Source organism: Haemaphysalis longicornis, unplaced genomic scaffold, assembly GCF_048455015.1.
Source record: "Haemaphysalis longicornis isolate Haplotype H1 unplaced genomic scaffold, Haemaphysalis longicornis Haplotype H1 scaffold_14, whole genome shotgun sequence".
NCBI classification, from domain to species: Eukaryota; Metazoa; Arthropoda; class Arachnida; order Ixodida; family Ixodidae; genus Haemaphysalis; species Haemaphysalis longicornis.
Genome location: NW_027526245.1, coordinates 59757583 through 59774086, shown reverse-complemented (window position 1 = coordinate 59774086; position 16504 = coordinate 59757583). Strand labels below are relative to the sequence as shown.

At 46.6% G+C, this 16504-nt stretch overlaps 1 protein-coding gene and 1 long non-coding RNA gene across 2 annotated transcripts in view; both read right to left on the bottom strand.

Moving 5' to 3' along the window:
- The window catches only part of LOC144165123 (uncharacterized), a 43891-nt gene extending 28027 nt beyond the window's left edge, over positions 1-15864 (bottom strand). Inside the window, exons 1-2 of the long non-coding RNA XR_013321375.1 lie at positions 15693-15864; positions 5699-5759 (exon numbers count right to left, since the gene is read on the bottom strand). This is a non-coding gene — a long non-coding RNA (uncharacterized LOC144165123). The remainder of the gene's footprint in view (positions 1-5698; positions 5760-15692) is intronic.
- LOC144165122 (uncharacterized) lies at positions 405-1906 on the bottom strand. Its single transcript, XM_077695232.1, has one exon. The coding sequence runs from the start codon at positions 1904-1906 to the stop codon at positions 617-619; it is 1290 nt and encodes a 429-aa protein (XP_077551358.1). The 3' UTR covers positions 405-616.
- Positions 15865-16504: the final 640 nt, after the last annotated feature.

Below are 16504 nucleotides of genomic sequence, written 5' to 3'. Positions count from 1 at the left end.
CATTCTCGTACGCCCACCTTGCACTGTAAGAACGGCGAATGGGAGTGGCAACTCCTTCCGGCGAACAAAAAGGTCGCCTGGTGTGAATAGGACAGGTCCATCGGGTACGGGCGCACTAGCAAGATCAACCATTACGGAACTTAGCGGCGGGATATCGACGTCTTCGTTCACGGTAATCTTCCATTCACCAAACAAATGCTCAGACAGCGGCGGATCGTTCTGGGAAATAAGTTCAATCTCAGCCTTGGCACAGTCAATTACTGCGTTATGGCTTGACAAGAAGTCCCATCCAAGAATAACGTCATGGGAACATAAGACAAAACAACGAATTCGATGGTGTAGACAGTGTCTTGGATCACTACTCGAGCAGTGCACGCAGCCAGGGGTGACACATGTTCCGCACTTGCAGTTCGAAGCGAAAGTCCCGACAGTGGCGTCATAACTTTTTTCAGATAGCGGCATAGTTTCACACTCATAACAGAAATCGCGGCACCAGTATCGACAAGAGCAAGAATAGGAACTCCTTCAACAACTACGTCGACGACATTTTTCGGAGATACACGAGGACTTTGACATTTTGCTACGTACGCAGTTCGTGCCTCCGGAACTGCGGGAATTAGTTTCCCGCGTCATGAGGCGCTGACTGACGACGCATAGGAGAGATGGAGCGGCGACGAGGAGAAGGCGATCGGTGACTCGCGAACGTCTGATGGTCGGATTGAAAGGATGGTGACGGCGGTCCCGCAGGTGCGCGACGGGGAGCTTGGCGGGAAACATACACTGGGCTATGAGATGCTTCAACCTGCTGCATTGCACGGCGACAGTAACGTGCTACATGTCCTGGGAGACGACAGGAAAAGCATATAGGTCGGTTGTCCTGAGTGCGCCACGGATTCGTCTGCTGTACAGCCAATGGCGCGGGACGGCGGAACTGGGAGACTGGCTGAGGAGTGAACGTCACAGGCGCTGGCATGTAGGGTCCAAACGAGGGGACAAAGGAGTGGACAAGTGGCGGGGCAGCCCTTGCCGTGCATTCGGCGTACGTCAACGGAGCGGTCACTGGCGGTGCTATGGTAGCCATGGTTGGAACAGTCAGCGGGGCAGCGGGTGTAGTTGACTGGTGTGCAGGTGATAGGGCTTCGGCGACCTGCTCCCTGACGGTGCGCTGAACAGCTTGAGGCAAACTTGGTGCAGGCTGCTCTACAAAAGGTACCAGCGAAAGTTGCCGAGCGACCTCTTCCCGGACGAAGTCCTTAATCCTCATCTCAAGCGATGCTTGTTCAGAACTGAAGGATAAACTTGACAGCTCTGCGCCCGTCCCGAGCGACTGTCGAACAAAACTCCTCTGCCGCCGCAGCTCATCATAGCTTTGGCAGAGCTTAATTATCTCAGCCACGGTCTTTGGGTCTTTGGACATCAACATCTGAAACGCGTCGTCTTCAATTCCTTTCAGTATGTGCCGAATCTTTTCTTGCTCAGACATATCCATGTTGATGCGCCTGCAGAGATCCACAACGTCTTCGATATAACTTGTGAAATTCTCGCCGGGCTGCTGCGCGCGAACGCGAAGACACTGTTCAGCGTGCAGTTTCCGCACCTCTGGCCTGTCGAACGCCTCTGCGAAGAGGGTTTTGAATTCGCCCCATGTTTTGATGGTCCTGCCGTTGTTCCGAAACCAGACCTCAGCCACTTCCCGAAGGTAATACTCGACATTGCTCAGCTTAGCTTGGTCATCCCACTTGTTGTAGACGCTCACTCGCTCGAATGTGGACAACCAATCCTCGGCATCATAATTACCTTTGCCGGTGAAAAAGGGCGGGTCACGCTGACGGATGGTGCCGGCACAGATGACCGTTGGCACCGGCGATGGTGGCTGTTGGCCTACGTCGACGGGGTTGACGGGCATTGGTACGGTGCGGTTGCGAAGCTCCAGGTTGGTTCACCTCGTACCCCGGCACCTCCACCACTTGAAAGGCGGTTTAATGGCTAACAAGCAGTAAAAGCGAGAGGCGGGAAGCAGCGCAGTCTGTTCCAGGTGAACCGGATAGGGGATCGCTGATCTGACCACAAGGACGCACAGAGATGATGCCAGCTTGATGCTTCCGGTAGATACCCGAACAGGGATTGGACGATCGAGGTCCGTTAGTCCTTTCACTTCTCTTCATTACAATATATATATATATATATATATATATATATATATATAAATATATATCTATATATATATATATATATATATATATATATATATATATATATATATATATATATATATATATATATATATAGATATATATATAGATGGGTGTGTGTATCTTGAATTTGTAGTTATTGGGACGATAGATAGGGGTGTTGGTGATGAGCTGGGCGAAATCAAACGGTCGTTTCAGCCGGTCCAAAGAAGGCGAGCACAAGATAAGCGGGTGCGAGAGGGCGTGATCAAAACTGGACCATTATAGTTTCCTTACCCTGGTGCATGCCGACAGACGGAAGATTCTCCTTTGCACTGCCCTGGCAGTGGCGCTAACCCCAAACATGAGACTCTCCATTGCATTACCTCGGTGACTATCTTCTTTACAATCACTCACCCGCTGAAGAGCAGCCAACCTGGCTGCCTAGGTATACGATAAAACGAGGGGGTGGTAATAGTGCTTCAGGCGTTGTACATGAACTGTCTTTTTTTCACGTTGGTGTTGGTAGGATTAAGGCTGTACTGGCTCGACAAGGTAATTAACGGGCGAGGCACGCACCAGGACCCGTTAAGGGCTGTAATAGTAAGAGACAAACTTTCTGCATTGTCCAGAAGGTGTGGATCGTACCCACAGCCACGCGCGTGAAACGGGGAGAAAGACACGTCTGGGAGGTCTTTGTCATGGAGATAATTTTGCGTGAATTGTTTGGCAGATGTAAATGAGCGATCAAGTTGGCAGCATTCTTCCGTATATGTAGATAATTTAGACACAGTCGAATACTCAGGGGCGTCAGCTCTGTACGGGAGACTTGTTCAAGGGCGCGAGCTGTCTCACGGCCGTACAAAAGAAAAAACGGCAAGAGGCGGGTAGTAGACAGCGTCGCGGTATTGTAGGCGTACGTGACAAATGAGAGGACTGAGTTTAAGTTAGTATGGTCCGAAGAAACGTACATGGCGGGCACACAACCAAGAGTGCGAATAAATCTCCCAGTGGGACCGTTGGCCTGCGGCTGATATGCCGTGCAATTCCGATGAACAATGCGGCATTCAGTAAGGTGAGCTTCAACAACTTCGGACAGGGAAACGCGGCCTCGATCGCTGAGTATTTCCCTAGGGGCAGCATGGCGAATGATGAAGCGATGTAAAATAAAAGAAGCCATGTCCCGTGCTGTGGCAGCCAGTGTATACAGCCGTCTCAGCGTGGCGTGTCAGATGGTGAATCGCTACAATGATTCAACGGTTACCGGCTGCGGCACAAGGCAGTGGGCCGTACAAGTTAACGTCCACACGATCGAAGGGGTGCACTGGGCAAGGCATGGGCTGTAATTGGCCGGCCTGATGATGAGGCGGCGACTTGCGGTGCTGACAATCAGGTCATGATCGAACGAACTTGCAGATGTCGCGGAACATCCCGCTCCAGTGGTACCGTAGGTGGAGGCGGTGGTGCGTATTTTGCACCCTGGCATGATCGCATTGGGCGTTGTTATGGAAGAAAGCGCAAAATGTGGAACGCAAGTGGTGAGGTATGACTAATAACCACTTGCGGCCTCTGGGGGCGTAACTGGGGTGGTAAAGCAGGCCATCCGGGATGGAAAAGTGAGAGGCCTGTCGGCGAAGTGCTCTGGACACGGCAGCAGTAGGTTGGTTGGAAACATATGCCAGGATGGAAGCTATACAGGGGTCCCTGCGGTGGTCGTTGACCATGTCATCGAACGACGGGGCGTTCAGGTTGTCTTCCGACTCATCGAGCGAAGCAGTATCAACGGATTGAGGAGAACGGTGTTGGGCAACGGCGTCTTGATGCTTCCTGCAAGAGCGGTAGACGATGTTAATGTGAAGTTCTTGGAGGCGAAGAGCCCAGAGGCCGATACGCCCAGGAGGGTCTTTCAACGACGCCAACCAACACAGGTCATGATGGTCCGTAACCAAATCGAAACAGCCGCCGTTACGATATGGGCGGAATTTGTTGAAGGCTTATATAACGGCCAAGCACTCTTTTTCGGTTACCAAATAATTAGATTCTGCTTTCGTAACAGTGCTGCTGGCATATGCAACAACGTATTAATCGATTCTCGGTTTACACTTCGCGAGAACAGCACCCAGGCCGATACTGTTGGCTTCGGTGCGGAGTTTCGTAGGTGCTGAGGGGTCGAAGTCGAAGTGTACGTGGCGTTGTAAGCAATTTGCGCAGATGGGCATATGCAATGTAGTGATGTCAGTGCCACTCCCAAGAAGGCCCTTCAAGCGGAAAATAATAGAGGCACAGTCACGAACGAAACGGCGGAAATAAGAACAGAGCCCGATACAACTGTGCAGCTCCTTCATAGTTCTCGGCTTGGGACACTCTGCGACGGCTTGAAATTTAGCAGGATCCGGTAGATTGCCTTCTCTTGAAACCACACGGTCAAGGATGGTAAGCTTGCTGGCAGCGAAGTGGCATTTCTTTAGAATAAGTTGAAAATTCTTCATCTGCTTCAATGGCCCACCGAATACTCCATTTTGCTTTCCGAGACATTCTAGACTGCCAACCCTTTTTTCTTTGTTACTTCAACGAGCCCATTATTTCCCATTCAGATTCGCTACATTCATAGTTAGAGCCTTGGTTCTATAATTCTTGTTGTCATAGGTAGCTAAATGGGGTGCAATGCTGGTTGACCATTATCGACACGGTCTGGACACTCGAATCACGGTACGCGGGCTAAAAAGAAGGCCCCCCTCGTCCCTAGCAGTCCTAGTGGCACTGGCAACCACCCCCAATTGCAGGAAACATAAATAACTTGACACAAATACCCGAGAAAGCGGAGGGGAAACAGCCCCGCCGGTAGCGTAGTGGTCATCGTAACAGACGCGTATTGTGGATGTTATTGGTTTGGATCTCACTCGTCCGGCATTTTTTCTCCACTTTCATTCTGCCTTTCAAAATTCAACTGTTTCAATGACCTGACGCATCCTCCTCTTTGCTTCCAGAAACGTTCTTGACTACCAACTTTTATTTCTGTGTTAACGTTCTTGCTTCATCTTCTTAGTTTTACTTAATCTCCTGACGTCATTCAGACAATTACAAAATTAACCGACTAACCAATGGACACACTCGTAAACAAGCACCAATCATGCACACATTCTATCGGCAAAAAGACCTCGTTCGGGACTTTCAGCCGTTTAATCATTCAATGGTTACTATGTACGTTATAAAGAAAAGCAAGAAGAAACGTTTGAGCATGACTACGACGTTAGAAAACAAACTAAATGAAGCCATGCAATAAACCTTTCAATATTCACTCAATTCGTGTATATATATTGAAAAGCAGGTTGCAAAACAATTTAAATGAATTGCTATCATTTTCTTGCGCACCTACAGACAGCTCGGCATTGTTTATTTTTGTAGTAGTTAGGTATTTGGTGTCCTGGCTTGTTTATTTTACACACTATCATGCATCAGATAAAGAGATTTTGTGTTTTATGCTATGTAAATGTAGAGTGATAAAGTATATGTCAAAACTAACTTACGTTTTCATCGCAGGGTATATAGCCCTGATTTTGCCAGTCTTGCATGGAGTCTATGTGAACCCTAGAGTAAGCAAAACAAATTTTGGCAGGAATAAAGGATTTACAAGTGTAGAAATTCGTAACACTTTGCTGTGTTTTTAGCAAAACTCAAGGATGGAAAAGTGTTTACAAAAATGGCCGCATCTCTGCTCTTTTCTCTACAAATTTCGCCCAGCAAGCGGATTCCTTCACAGAACCTGCCACTTAAAGAACTCTCTTTGTCCCCTACCTCTCCTACGCGATCTGTCTCTCCATTCTCGCTCCCCACGTAGAGGCGATGGAGGTTTGCTGAACCAGTGCAATTTTTCTTCTTCGTGGTGCGCACGCCCTTAGTTGGGACACGTTTTTACTATTCGCCGTTTAGTGAGTGCACCACCCACGACGTTCAAGGTCAAGTGTGAGCCCGCTTTAAAGCGAATGTTGCTATGTCTCACTGTTGGCTTTGACTGTACAAACGCACTAACGGAAGGCCACAGTACACACTTGGAGGTCACAGTGTTCAAATGATGACTTTGAATCAAGAAAAAGACGCTTTCCTTGTTTGTAATTGATCCCGCGTTCGTCCTGTTTTGTAGCCGAAGTCAGTCCGATTGCCCTGTTTTGCCAAAGTCGAAGGAGTTTAAAGTTCACACTTTGATTTTGACTCAAGTAGCATTTACCAGCTCCCTCTTAAGAAACGGCTCTGATTGTTTGTATTTCGGGGCCAAATGTCGCTCTAATGCGTTTTTGTTTGATATCAAAAGGAAACAACACGAGTATTTTTATAAGTTACTCTGGTAATGTTATTCAGGAATTCCTGTTTTTTCACGAATGCGGCAGATGTAGTCTATTTAACGAACAATTCGACAAGTATTATGTATACCACTACATAGAAGCAACTCATCGCTCGGCCTCTTAATAGAGGAACCGCCAAAGAGGCAGATAGACCAAACTTTTTTCTGCTTGGGTAGTTCCGAAAATGCTGTCGTCGTTAAAAACAGAGCAGTCAAACAGCCCGAGAAAAGGTAAGTTGCACAAGCTTAACTGTTTTGTGTGTCGTTCATTCTCTCCAGTTTGGCCGTTGTGTTATTTTATAAATGGACGTGTTGCGATCAATATATTTTCAAACAGTTTTGTAATATTTTTTCTGTTGACGCAGGTCATCCAGTTGGTCAAAACTATTCCCGAGCATGCCAGTATGCTGTGACTCCCAGCATTTTTTCAACATGCAGGCATTGCTTGCACTCGTCGTCTTACATCTCCCCTTGGTATCCTGGTGCTCCGCCTGCTCGGACGCAATACCAGAAAATGTGACTGGAAACAGCCACTACGCGTGCGTGCACTTCCTTGGCTATCATGACAATGCAAGCTTAGTCGTCCCTGTAACGAGGAGGCAACTCGAGCACCAGCTTTCAGCACCATTTTTAGTGACCTCATCTTGCACAGCTTGCATAACTGAGACGCATCCCTCGGCAGGCATCATTGGGCATGGGAGCACTGCCAACGGCGAACACTCAACCGCGTTTTGTTTTCAACATGCGGGTTTGTAACATATACGTCTTACGAGCTAGAAAAATTGTAACCCCTTCTTGTTGCTGTTCCTGTGCCCAGGGGGTTTTAGAAATGGTTGCTGAGTTTTTTTCTGTGGCGCTTTTGTCCCTGTGTTCAGGCGACATAGAATGCAACTCCGGGCTTACTATTCGGTCTGAAGCAGTGTTACAGATTGAGACATTGCCCGGTAACCCTGCTAAACAGATGAAAATTGTGTTTCAACTCCTCAAAGGCATTCATGTACAGTAAATGCAGACTTCCAAAAGTCAAGCTGAATCACTTACGGAAGTGAAAACTATTAAAACCGAGAAAAAAAGAACTGAAACAACCATGACGAGCATACAAGGCCAGATGAAAAGTGAAAGAGTCTGGAAACAAAAGTGAAAGTATCTGGAAACTTTTACTAAGCGAGTAACGACCACAAAAATATTCATTTAAGAACTAACCTTACAAAATTACGCATTAAAGTGGCAAATAACGAACTTTAACACCGGTGTCATCGTAAGAAGTTAGTATTTTATGATATCCCTGATTCTAAACAACCCTGGAAGGAAACTGAATCTAAGTTGAACACCCTGCTAGCCGGTGCAGATATGTCTCTGCCTAGGAACGGTATAAAAGAGCCCACCGTCTATGAACGTAGTCACCGAGCAACTGTCGCCCCGTCATAGCTAAACTCGCCAATTTCAAAAACAAAAAAGTTTGTTCAGTCCCTCGACTCGCCCCCTTCTTCGAGCACGAAGACGACGAGGCAGTAGTAAAAGAAAGGAAAGCTCGTGCTTCGAATCTCGCAGGGAACGGTTCGGAAGCTAGCCGCATCGCCAATAAACCGTTTTATTGCACCTTGCGTTTTGCTTTTCGGCACTTGTGGCTCAACATTTTTTGGTGCCGACGACCCGGGACTATGACCGGGACCTGCTGAGGGCGTCTAGGAGACCGAACAATATGGAGAAACTCAACTGCAAGCGAGCATCGAGGCTGGCGCCGAATACCAAGCTCATCAACAAGGCATGTGCCATTATAATGAACAGTTGGGCTTTGGTAGACCAACTGATGTCGTTATACGAAAGGCTAAAAAAGGGACAACGTCAAATTTAACAAGATCAACAATGAGCGCGAAAGCTATATCGAGGATGACGCGTTCCAGGCTGAGTAGAACAGCGTGATTTAGTATCAAGACCACACGACACGCATCCTTACCGAACTGAAAAGCAGGAGCGCTCGTTTGTCACTCTCTGCGACAGACATTTTTACGACCCCTGAGAACCCGAATCCTCAAGTCGTCGCTCCACAAAGAAAAGAAGCAAGCCTTCCGAAACTGACCTTCACTCTTTTTCACGGGGATTTGTGCAAGTGGAATGAATTCAGGGAGAAGTTTGATCAGATAATCAACCAAAACGGAGGTCTTATTGTCTCCGAGATATTCAATTATCTTCGACTCTTTTTGAAGGGAGAGGCTGACTCAGCTGTCAGCGGTTTACGAACGATAGAAGCGTGCTACAAGAATGCTTTCGGAATACTTAAGAGCGCCATTGGTGACAAGACGCGTCTTGAGCAAGAGTACTTAACCAGACTGCGCATGCTGAACCCCGTCAAGACATCCAGCGACACAGTGGGGCTTCGCAAGCTCTACGATTATGTGCTCGTCAATATGCGAGGCATCGAGACTCTGGGTGTAAAGAAGTAATCGTTCTCATCGATGCTCTGTGACATTCTTTTGCGGGCTCTACCCTATGACATTCTCGTCCAGTACCCCCGAACGTCTACCACTCAATCGTCTACCCAACGTGCAGCCGCCTCTAAAGAAGAGAGTGACCTGGACCACAAGTTGACGTTTGTTGGCTTGGAGCTGGAAAGCCTCGAGAAGAGCAATTTTAAGGAAACCAAGGGCCAAGAGCATATACCAGGTCATACCGAAAGCAAGGGCTTCCATTTCCGTGAATAGAAAGCGACATCGTCCGTATTGCACAACCACTCCAACAAGACGACCGAGAGCTGTGCCTTTTGTAAGTCGACGCAACCCCTGACTGAAATCTGCACAGAAGATATTTCTTTGCAGCAAAAGAAGGAACGTCTGGCCAAGGGCATGAGATGTTTCTGCTGCACATGAAAAAGGCACCGAGCCCGAGATTGTCGCCGGAAACTGTCATGTTGAAAGTGCGCCGGTCGTCATGCTTCGAGTAGGTGTGATCCCTATAAAAGCTGTCAACAAGCACGACGAGATACCGGGGAACCCGATCAAAGTACGACGGTTAGCGCGTCTCTTCAAGGGGGCAAATGAGTGGTTGATGACCAGCTGAGCTGTGTCCTTCTTCATACCTTTCGAGCCTGGGCAGTGAGTGACGATGCCTGCAGATATGTCAGAGGGGTTTTCGACGGCGGCAGCCAGCGCACCTTTGTTATAAAGCAGCTATATGTGCACATCTTCGGCCGAGGAGCATTGGTTTCACTATGGTTACGCTTGATACGTTCACCAACCTGAGGACCCAACCAAATACAAAATGTCGCGTCGTAAAAATCCGGCTACGTAGCGAGTTCACGAACAGTGAAGTTGTGTTGCGGGCAATTGTGATACCCCATATCTGCCACGACATTGAGGCGACTTGCATTGAGTCATTCTTTGTAACTACCTTTAAAACGTCCGGAAAAACATTACCGACACACTGATGCAGCCGACAGTGATAACTACAGGTGGCATAAACCTGCTATTAGGTTGAGACGAGATGTGGACTGTGCTAATAGGAGAAGTCTCGAGATTTGAAAAAAACGAGACTAATCGGAATGAATTCCAAGTTCGGATGGACCTTCCAGAGCACCATTACCGCTTAAGCAAAACCCAGCAAAACCTCACGCCTCACGCATGATAGTTTACGTGCTAAGAACACATACAGTGGAGTCAGACGAGATTGTCCGCTCATTTTTGGAGCTTGAGAGCGTGGGTATATCGAAATCGATCGACGACTGCTTGCAGCAAAACACAACCATTCAGCGCTTCAAAAAAGACTATTTGTTTCCTAAATGGGTGGTGCGAGGCTGCTCCACCCTGGAAAGACGACTTCGAGCTCTCTGACAACAAGCAGGTTGCCCACCACAAGACTGCGGCGACTCTTAAGCAGGCGGTCCAAAAATGAGGTACTGCTGAAAATATATGACAAGACGATCAGAAAATACCTCGAATCAGGACACGCTTAAGTAGTAGAAACACTGGCGTCTAACGCAGAGAAACTCTACTACATGCCTTACAGAGAAGTGATTAGAGAGCAGGCCCTTACCACAAAAGTGAGAATTGTGTTCGAAGCATCGCCACACGCCGGAGCGTGTAAGTCACTCAATGAATGCCTTGAGAAAGGATACACCATGTACCAAGAAATACAAAAAATTCTTCTCCGGTTCCGGACTCACCCCATCGCCATCATGGGTAACATAGAAAAAGCCTTCTTTAAGATATCTATCCAAGAAGATGACAGGGATGCGTTTCGATTTCTCTGGTTTAAAGAACGAAGTTAGTTACAGTACGTTCAGGATGGGCTCCAGGAATGGCGAATGACGAGATTTTCGTTCGGAGCAACATGTAGCCCATTACTGCTTACGGCAACAATCCTTCACCACTTAAAGAATACCGTTGGAGAAAAAGCAGAAACGGCCAAATTGCTCAGCGAGTCATTCTACGTCGATGACCTGGTCACTGGGGCCGCCACAGAAGAGGATGTCACCAAGGTTTGCATTGAAGCGCAAGAAATTATGGAGCCGGCAGGAATGATGCTGAGAAACTGGACGACAAACTCGGACCAAGTCAGGGAGTTTCTGGAGCAAGATCAAAGTGCGGCGAGCAAGGAAATGGTTGTCCGTTAAGAATCCACGGTGAAGGTCGTAGGAATTACTTCGGATCCCGCGAAAGATACGTTTAGTTTTCTTCTGACTAACGTGATGAACTTCTTGAAATCAAGAGCGAACACAAAATGCTTTGTCTTGCAGACGGCTTCGCGGGTTTTTGACCCACTCGGATTGCTTGCTCTTTCAGCATAGCGGCAAGGATACTCTTGGAGAAGATTGGCTCGCGTGGAATCGCTTGGGACGAAGACTTACCGCAAGATGTGAATGGGGCGAATGTGTGCGACAATTACTGAAACTCAACATTGTCTCCGTTACTAGGTGGGTTGGTGGAACCTTTGCCCTACCAGAAGAAACAGACATTTTTTTGTAACGCAAGCCCGTTAGCACACGGAGCTGTTTTCTACATTGTAACAAATCACCCAAGACAAGGACATTTGCTTATTTCAAAATCACGCGTAGCTCTGATCAAAAAGTAACCCTCCCTCGACTAGAGCTTTTAGCAGTATTGGTTGGAGCAAGGCTTCTTGCATACGTGGCCAAGGCTCTTGCGAAATTGAAAATAAACTACAGGTTCTCGACAGACTCTATGATCACCTTGACATTGATAAAAAGTGCGTTGGTCAAGTGGAAGCCATTCGTCGCGAAGAGTGTTCGAGAAATCAACGAAAAGACATATTCAACCAAGTTGAGGTATTGTGTGGGAAAATACAATCCTGCAGACCTGTTAACTCGTGGTACATCGATTGAAAAAATAATATCCACCCAAGGTTGGTGGCATGGCCCTGCATGGTTAGCGGATAAAGATATGCGGCCGTCGCAAGCTGTCGACTGTACCGCTGAATGGGAACCCTTGGAAGCAGAAGTGGTAACCATTCAAATCGCACCCGTTACCGAATCTAAAGCATTGGAACCACTTCTTGATATTGCTTGATACAGCAAAATGTCTTTGCTGCTTAGGCTCACGGCGAGGGTCTTCCGCTTCATAGACCACTCCTGACGCCTAGAAATAACTTCTGGCCCAGTGACAGCTGAAAACATGATATGAGCCGTAAAGTACTGGGTCAAGCTGGTTTAATCTCAAGTATATAAAACTGAGATCGAGTGCTTTCAAACAACACCGCTCTAGAGGGCTCATCATTATTCACTGAACTCAATCCTTTTCCAGATTCCGGTGGTCTATTTTGAGTTAGAGGTCGGCTGTCGCGACTACCAGTTCAAGAAGAAGTGAAAAACCCAATCATTCTACCACCATACCACCGTTTCTCGGAACTGATTGTGGTAAGATCCCACCTTCCAGTTACGTACGGTGGAGTGAGGGACACGTAGACGCAGCTGAGAGAACGTTACTGGATTCACAGAGTTCGATCCCTAGTCAAACGACTCAACCCTAGCTGCGACCTGTGCAAGCGGTTCCGAACACTTCCAAGCAGTGCTCCCGCTGCCCATCTTCCTGGTCACAGCTTGTCATCGACTAATCCTTTCGAAGCGGTAGGGATAGACTTCGCCGGGCCACTCTACATACGGTCCTCAGTAACCCCAAGAGCTACATAGATCTTTTCGCATGTGCTACATCACGAGCAGTGCATCTGGAACTGTTCAGTTCAATGACTTCAGAAGCAACCCTGATGTGTTTCTGGTGTTTCGTGTCACGGAGGGGCCTACGTAGACTTTTTTATTCAGATAATGCAAAGACAATAAGGAAAACATCATCTGACGTCAAGCGACTTTACAGGATGTTCCACCAAGACGGCGTCGCTGGGCACATCGGCAGCGCCAAAGTTGCTTGGAGGTTTATCACACCTGACGTCCCTTGGTGTGGCTGGTGGTGGGAGCGTCTCATGACAACTGTTACGACCACACTGCGAAAAATTCTGGGTAAAGCTCTTCTCACCTTCGAAGAAGTAGCAATAGTTCTTGCCGAAGTCGAAGCTGTGGTCAATTCTAGACCATTATTATTCATCGAGTCGGACATGGGTGAACCGTGTGCGTTAACGCCCACCGACGTCCTGATCGGACGAAGGTTTACCGCTCTACCGCATGGGGCATCGAATGTCGCCACCACTTCAACGCGCACAGACGCTCTCCGAAGGCAACAGAATAAAAAGAGACTCCCGGAAATCTGGACAAGATGGCAGAAGGAGTACCTCCTTCAGTTGCGATCAGCCCATTTCGGAGCCCGAAGGACGGCAACAGAATTCAACGTGGGGGACATCGTGCTCGTCTATGCTGAGATAACGCCTCGTCAAATGTGGAAGCTGGCTCGGATACTAGAAGTCTACAGAAGCGTGGACGGCCGTAACCGCTCGTACAAAATCAAGGTGCAGGACGGTCTTGTCACCGCCAGGGCTATTTAGAGACTGTCCATTTGAACTTGCTGCTACTTGGCACCTTTGCGGGGGCCCGGAGTATGTTCAATCTCTGTACCGGCTGCCTTCTCCGACCACAAAGACTACACGGCAGTAGTAAATGAAAGGAGAGCTCATGCATATATTCTGGCAGGAAACGGTTCGGAAGGTAGCAGCATCGCCAATAAAGTGTTTTCTTATTCCTTGAGTTTTGCTTTTCGGCACTTGTGGCTCAAATAGCTCCTTCTTTCTAAGCGTAAACATTCTAAAAAAGCGACAGAACAGTATCCGAAGAATAATCACTCAGCAATCGCACCGCTAGAAAAAAAAAACTACTGGAATTTGGAAAAAGCTACTCCGGATCTCCTGATTTCCAACTGCGCTAACTAAATTCCACATCAACGGCGAAATTTACGTTTACAAAGCCTCTAATGATAGTATTGAGCAACTTCCCTGAAATAAACGAAGCTGTGGTCACAGTAATTATGTTTTGCCAGCTTAGGCACACGCAAGGGGCAGTGACCGAGCAACACCCCTCGTGTTTCTGTACTATTCACTAATATACGAAGAATTTTGAACAACCAAAATTTATTATCCAGTGCAATAGACACATGTTCTGCACACATATTCGACCTAACCGAAACTTGGCGTGCATGTCCGCGATTCAGAAATATTTTGTAAAAGCGTCGCATTTCGCGGTGTACCCATTCGACAGGACTGAGCGCCGAAGTGGTGGAGTCTTACTAGCTGTTTCTAGAGATATTCCTTCGTCCATCTTTCATGTGCGCAGTGAGTGTTAAGTAGTCTTTTTCTTAATAACGCTCGGTCACATAAAATAATCATAGGTATGTGCTACCGGTCGCCATCTTCGTCCTGTACAATCGTAAATCGATAGCATGACGCTATAAATATAGTTATTAGTCGATTTCCATCGTAGCCATTGTTCCTTCGTGGTGATTTCAACTTCCCTAACATCATGGGGCGCACTTCCCTTCTGGTTTTATCACCCTCTTCAATGCTGTATAAAGATTTTCCAGATTTTTGTTCAGTCTTCTCCTTATCACATTCACTTAGCGAACCTACCAGAGAGTCATCTAACACTTCAAACACACTTCATCTGGTTTTAACTACCAACCCACCTTATGCTTCAACCATTAGTACCTTACCAGGTATTATTGACCACTTGCTGCTCACTTTTGACATAAACGCCACCTCGCCAAAATGCATAAATCAAGAAACACGATTCGCGACTACAGAAAAGCCAACATCGATGCGAAAAATAGTGAATTGTCCAAATTTTATGAAGTCTTTTTGACCGATTTTGAACACCGTTCGGTTCATACTAACAGGGTAATGTTCGCTGACGAAGTTAGTTGCCTCACCATAAAGCACATCCCAACCTACATCACTGCTAGTAATGCACAATCACCATAAAATAATATCACCATCAAGCGCATGTCAGGCAATAAAAAAACGCCTTTATTGTTCAAAAAAATTTTCACCAACAAACGGGCGATGCGCCCCTGATAAAACCGCATCTAGTGATTACGTAACAGCACTCAAACACGCGACAAAAACCTTCATTTTTAACGTACGGCCATCCATGTAAAACAACTGTAAACCGTTTTGGCGCGTTATTAATCCCCCGATAGAAGATTCCATCTGACTGCAAGACTCGTTCGGTGACGCAGTTCCCATAAATCAATAAGCAACCATCCTTAACCACACATTCGCCACATATTTTTCTAAAACCTCAGACATTACGCTACCTACTAACATTCCATACAATTACCACCCCATGCCTCCCATACTAGTTGACGTCCGTGGTATCCTTTCTCTTGGCATTATCACCTATATTACTAATGCAGCTGCACAGTCGTGCTTGCCTCGTTCGTCCCGTGAATGAAAACACCTTGCTACTAAAATTGCGTCTATTAATAATAACCATTATTTTCGTGAAACACTAGCGAGAACTGTATACTCAGGATCCGCTTGATGTATCTTTGATCTTAGCACGCTGACGTTTTGGTTGTAACACTGCTAACACTGTATTGTTTCTTTCTGTTCACCATGTACCATGTATTACACTGTAATCTACTCCCCTCTCTAATGCCATTAGGCCCTGATCAGTATATTAAATAATTAAAATAAACAAATTTGGTAGCTTCGGCGCGCTAATCTTTAGAATCGTCTTGAAATTTTAACTGCTCTATAGCATTCATAACTAGGTACTAAAACATACTCACACAGTCTGGGTTAAAAGCGAGAAAAATATCATTCTTGAGGCAAGCCGTTGCACCATGGTTATGTTTATCGTTCTCAACTGTCTGCGCGAATTTGGGCTGCAGCAGAAAATACCATCACATTCATGAGCTTTTATAACTTTAGCTGCATAGAGCAAGGCACGGGTTCACTATGTTTATCGTTTATTGCTGCATTCTATTTTTTATTTAGCAGCAGCACCAAGAAGACAAGCATGTGACCTATTGTTCTAATACTTCATTTAGGGTAAGCTAGAAAATTTGCACAATGCTTTTGTGTTTCACAACGCTCGTGCGCACCCAAAAATAAGGAAGAATATCTGCTAGGCGGCATTGTTCAAAATAATGCGCAGAACTTCTGTATTCAAGTTCATTCTCACCGTGAGCTTGCTGTGGCTTTTTTTATCACTGGCAAGAGGGTTTTTTGGCCTCTAACTTTCAACCCCAACTTTCAAAAACGCTTGTTTGGAGAGTTACAAATTATGAACTTTAAACAATACGTCTAAACACAACTGAATGGGTCAAGGTCACAGTTCTCTTCAGTTTATATTACTTAGGAAATCATCAAAATCAGTGATATCGTCATCAATAACGGCTTATTCTAGTCTTTCTGGCATTGCAAGCATATAAAAACTGTATGGTTTGGAATGATTAATAAAGTGTTCTTCAGGTACCTTTGAGGTGGGAAAGTACTTGGCGGATCTTAATACGAGCCCGGATGGAACGGTTTGAGCCCTTCTTTATTAACTGTACTTAACCCCAGAGTTTTTCCAGCTTTAGTAAGAGCCCACTTGTGT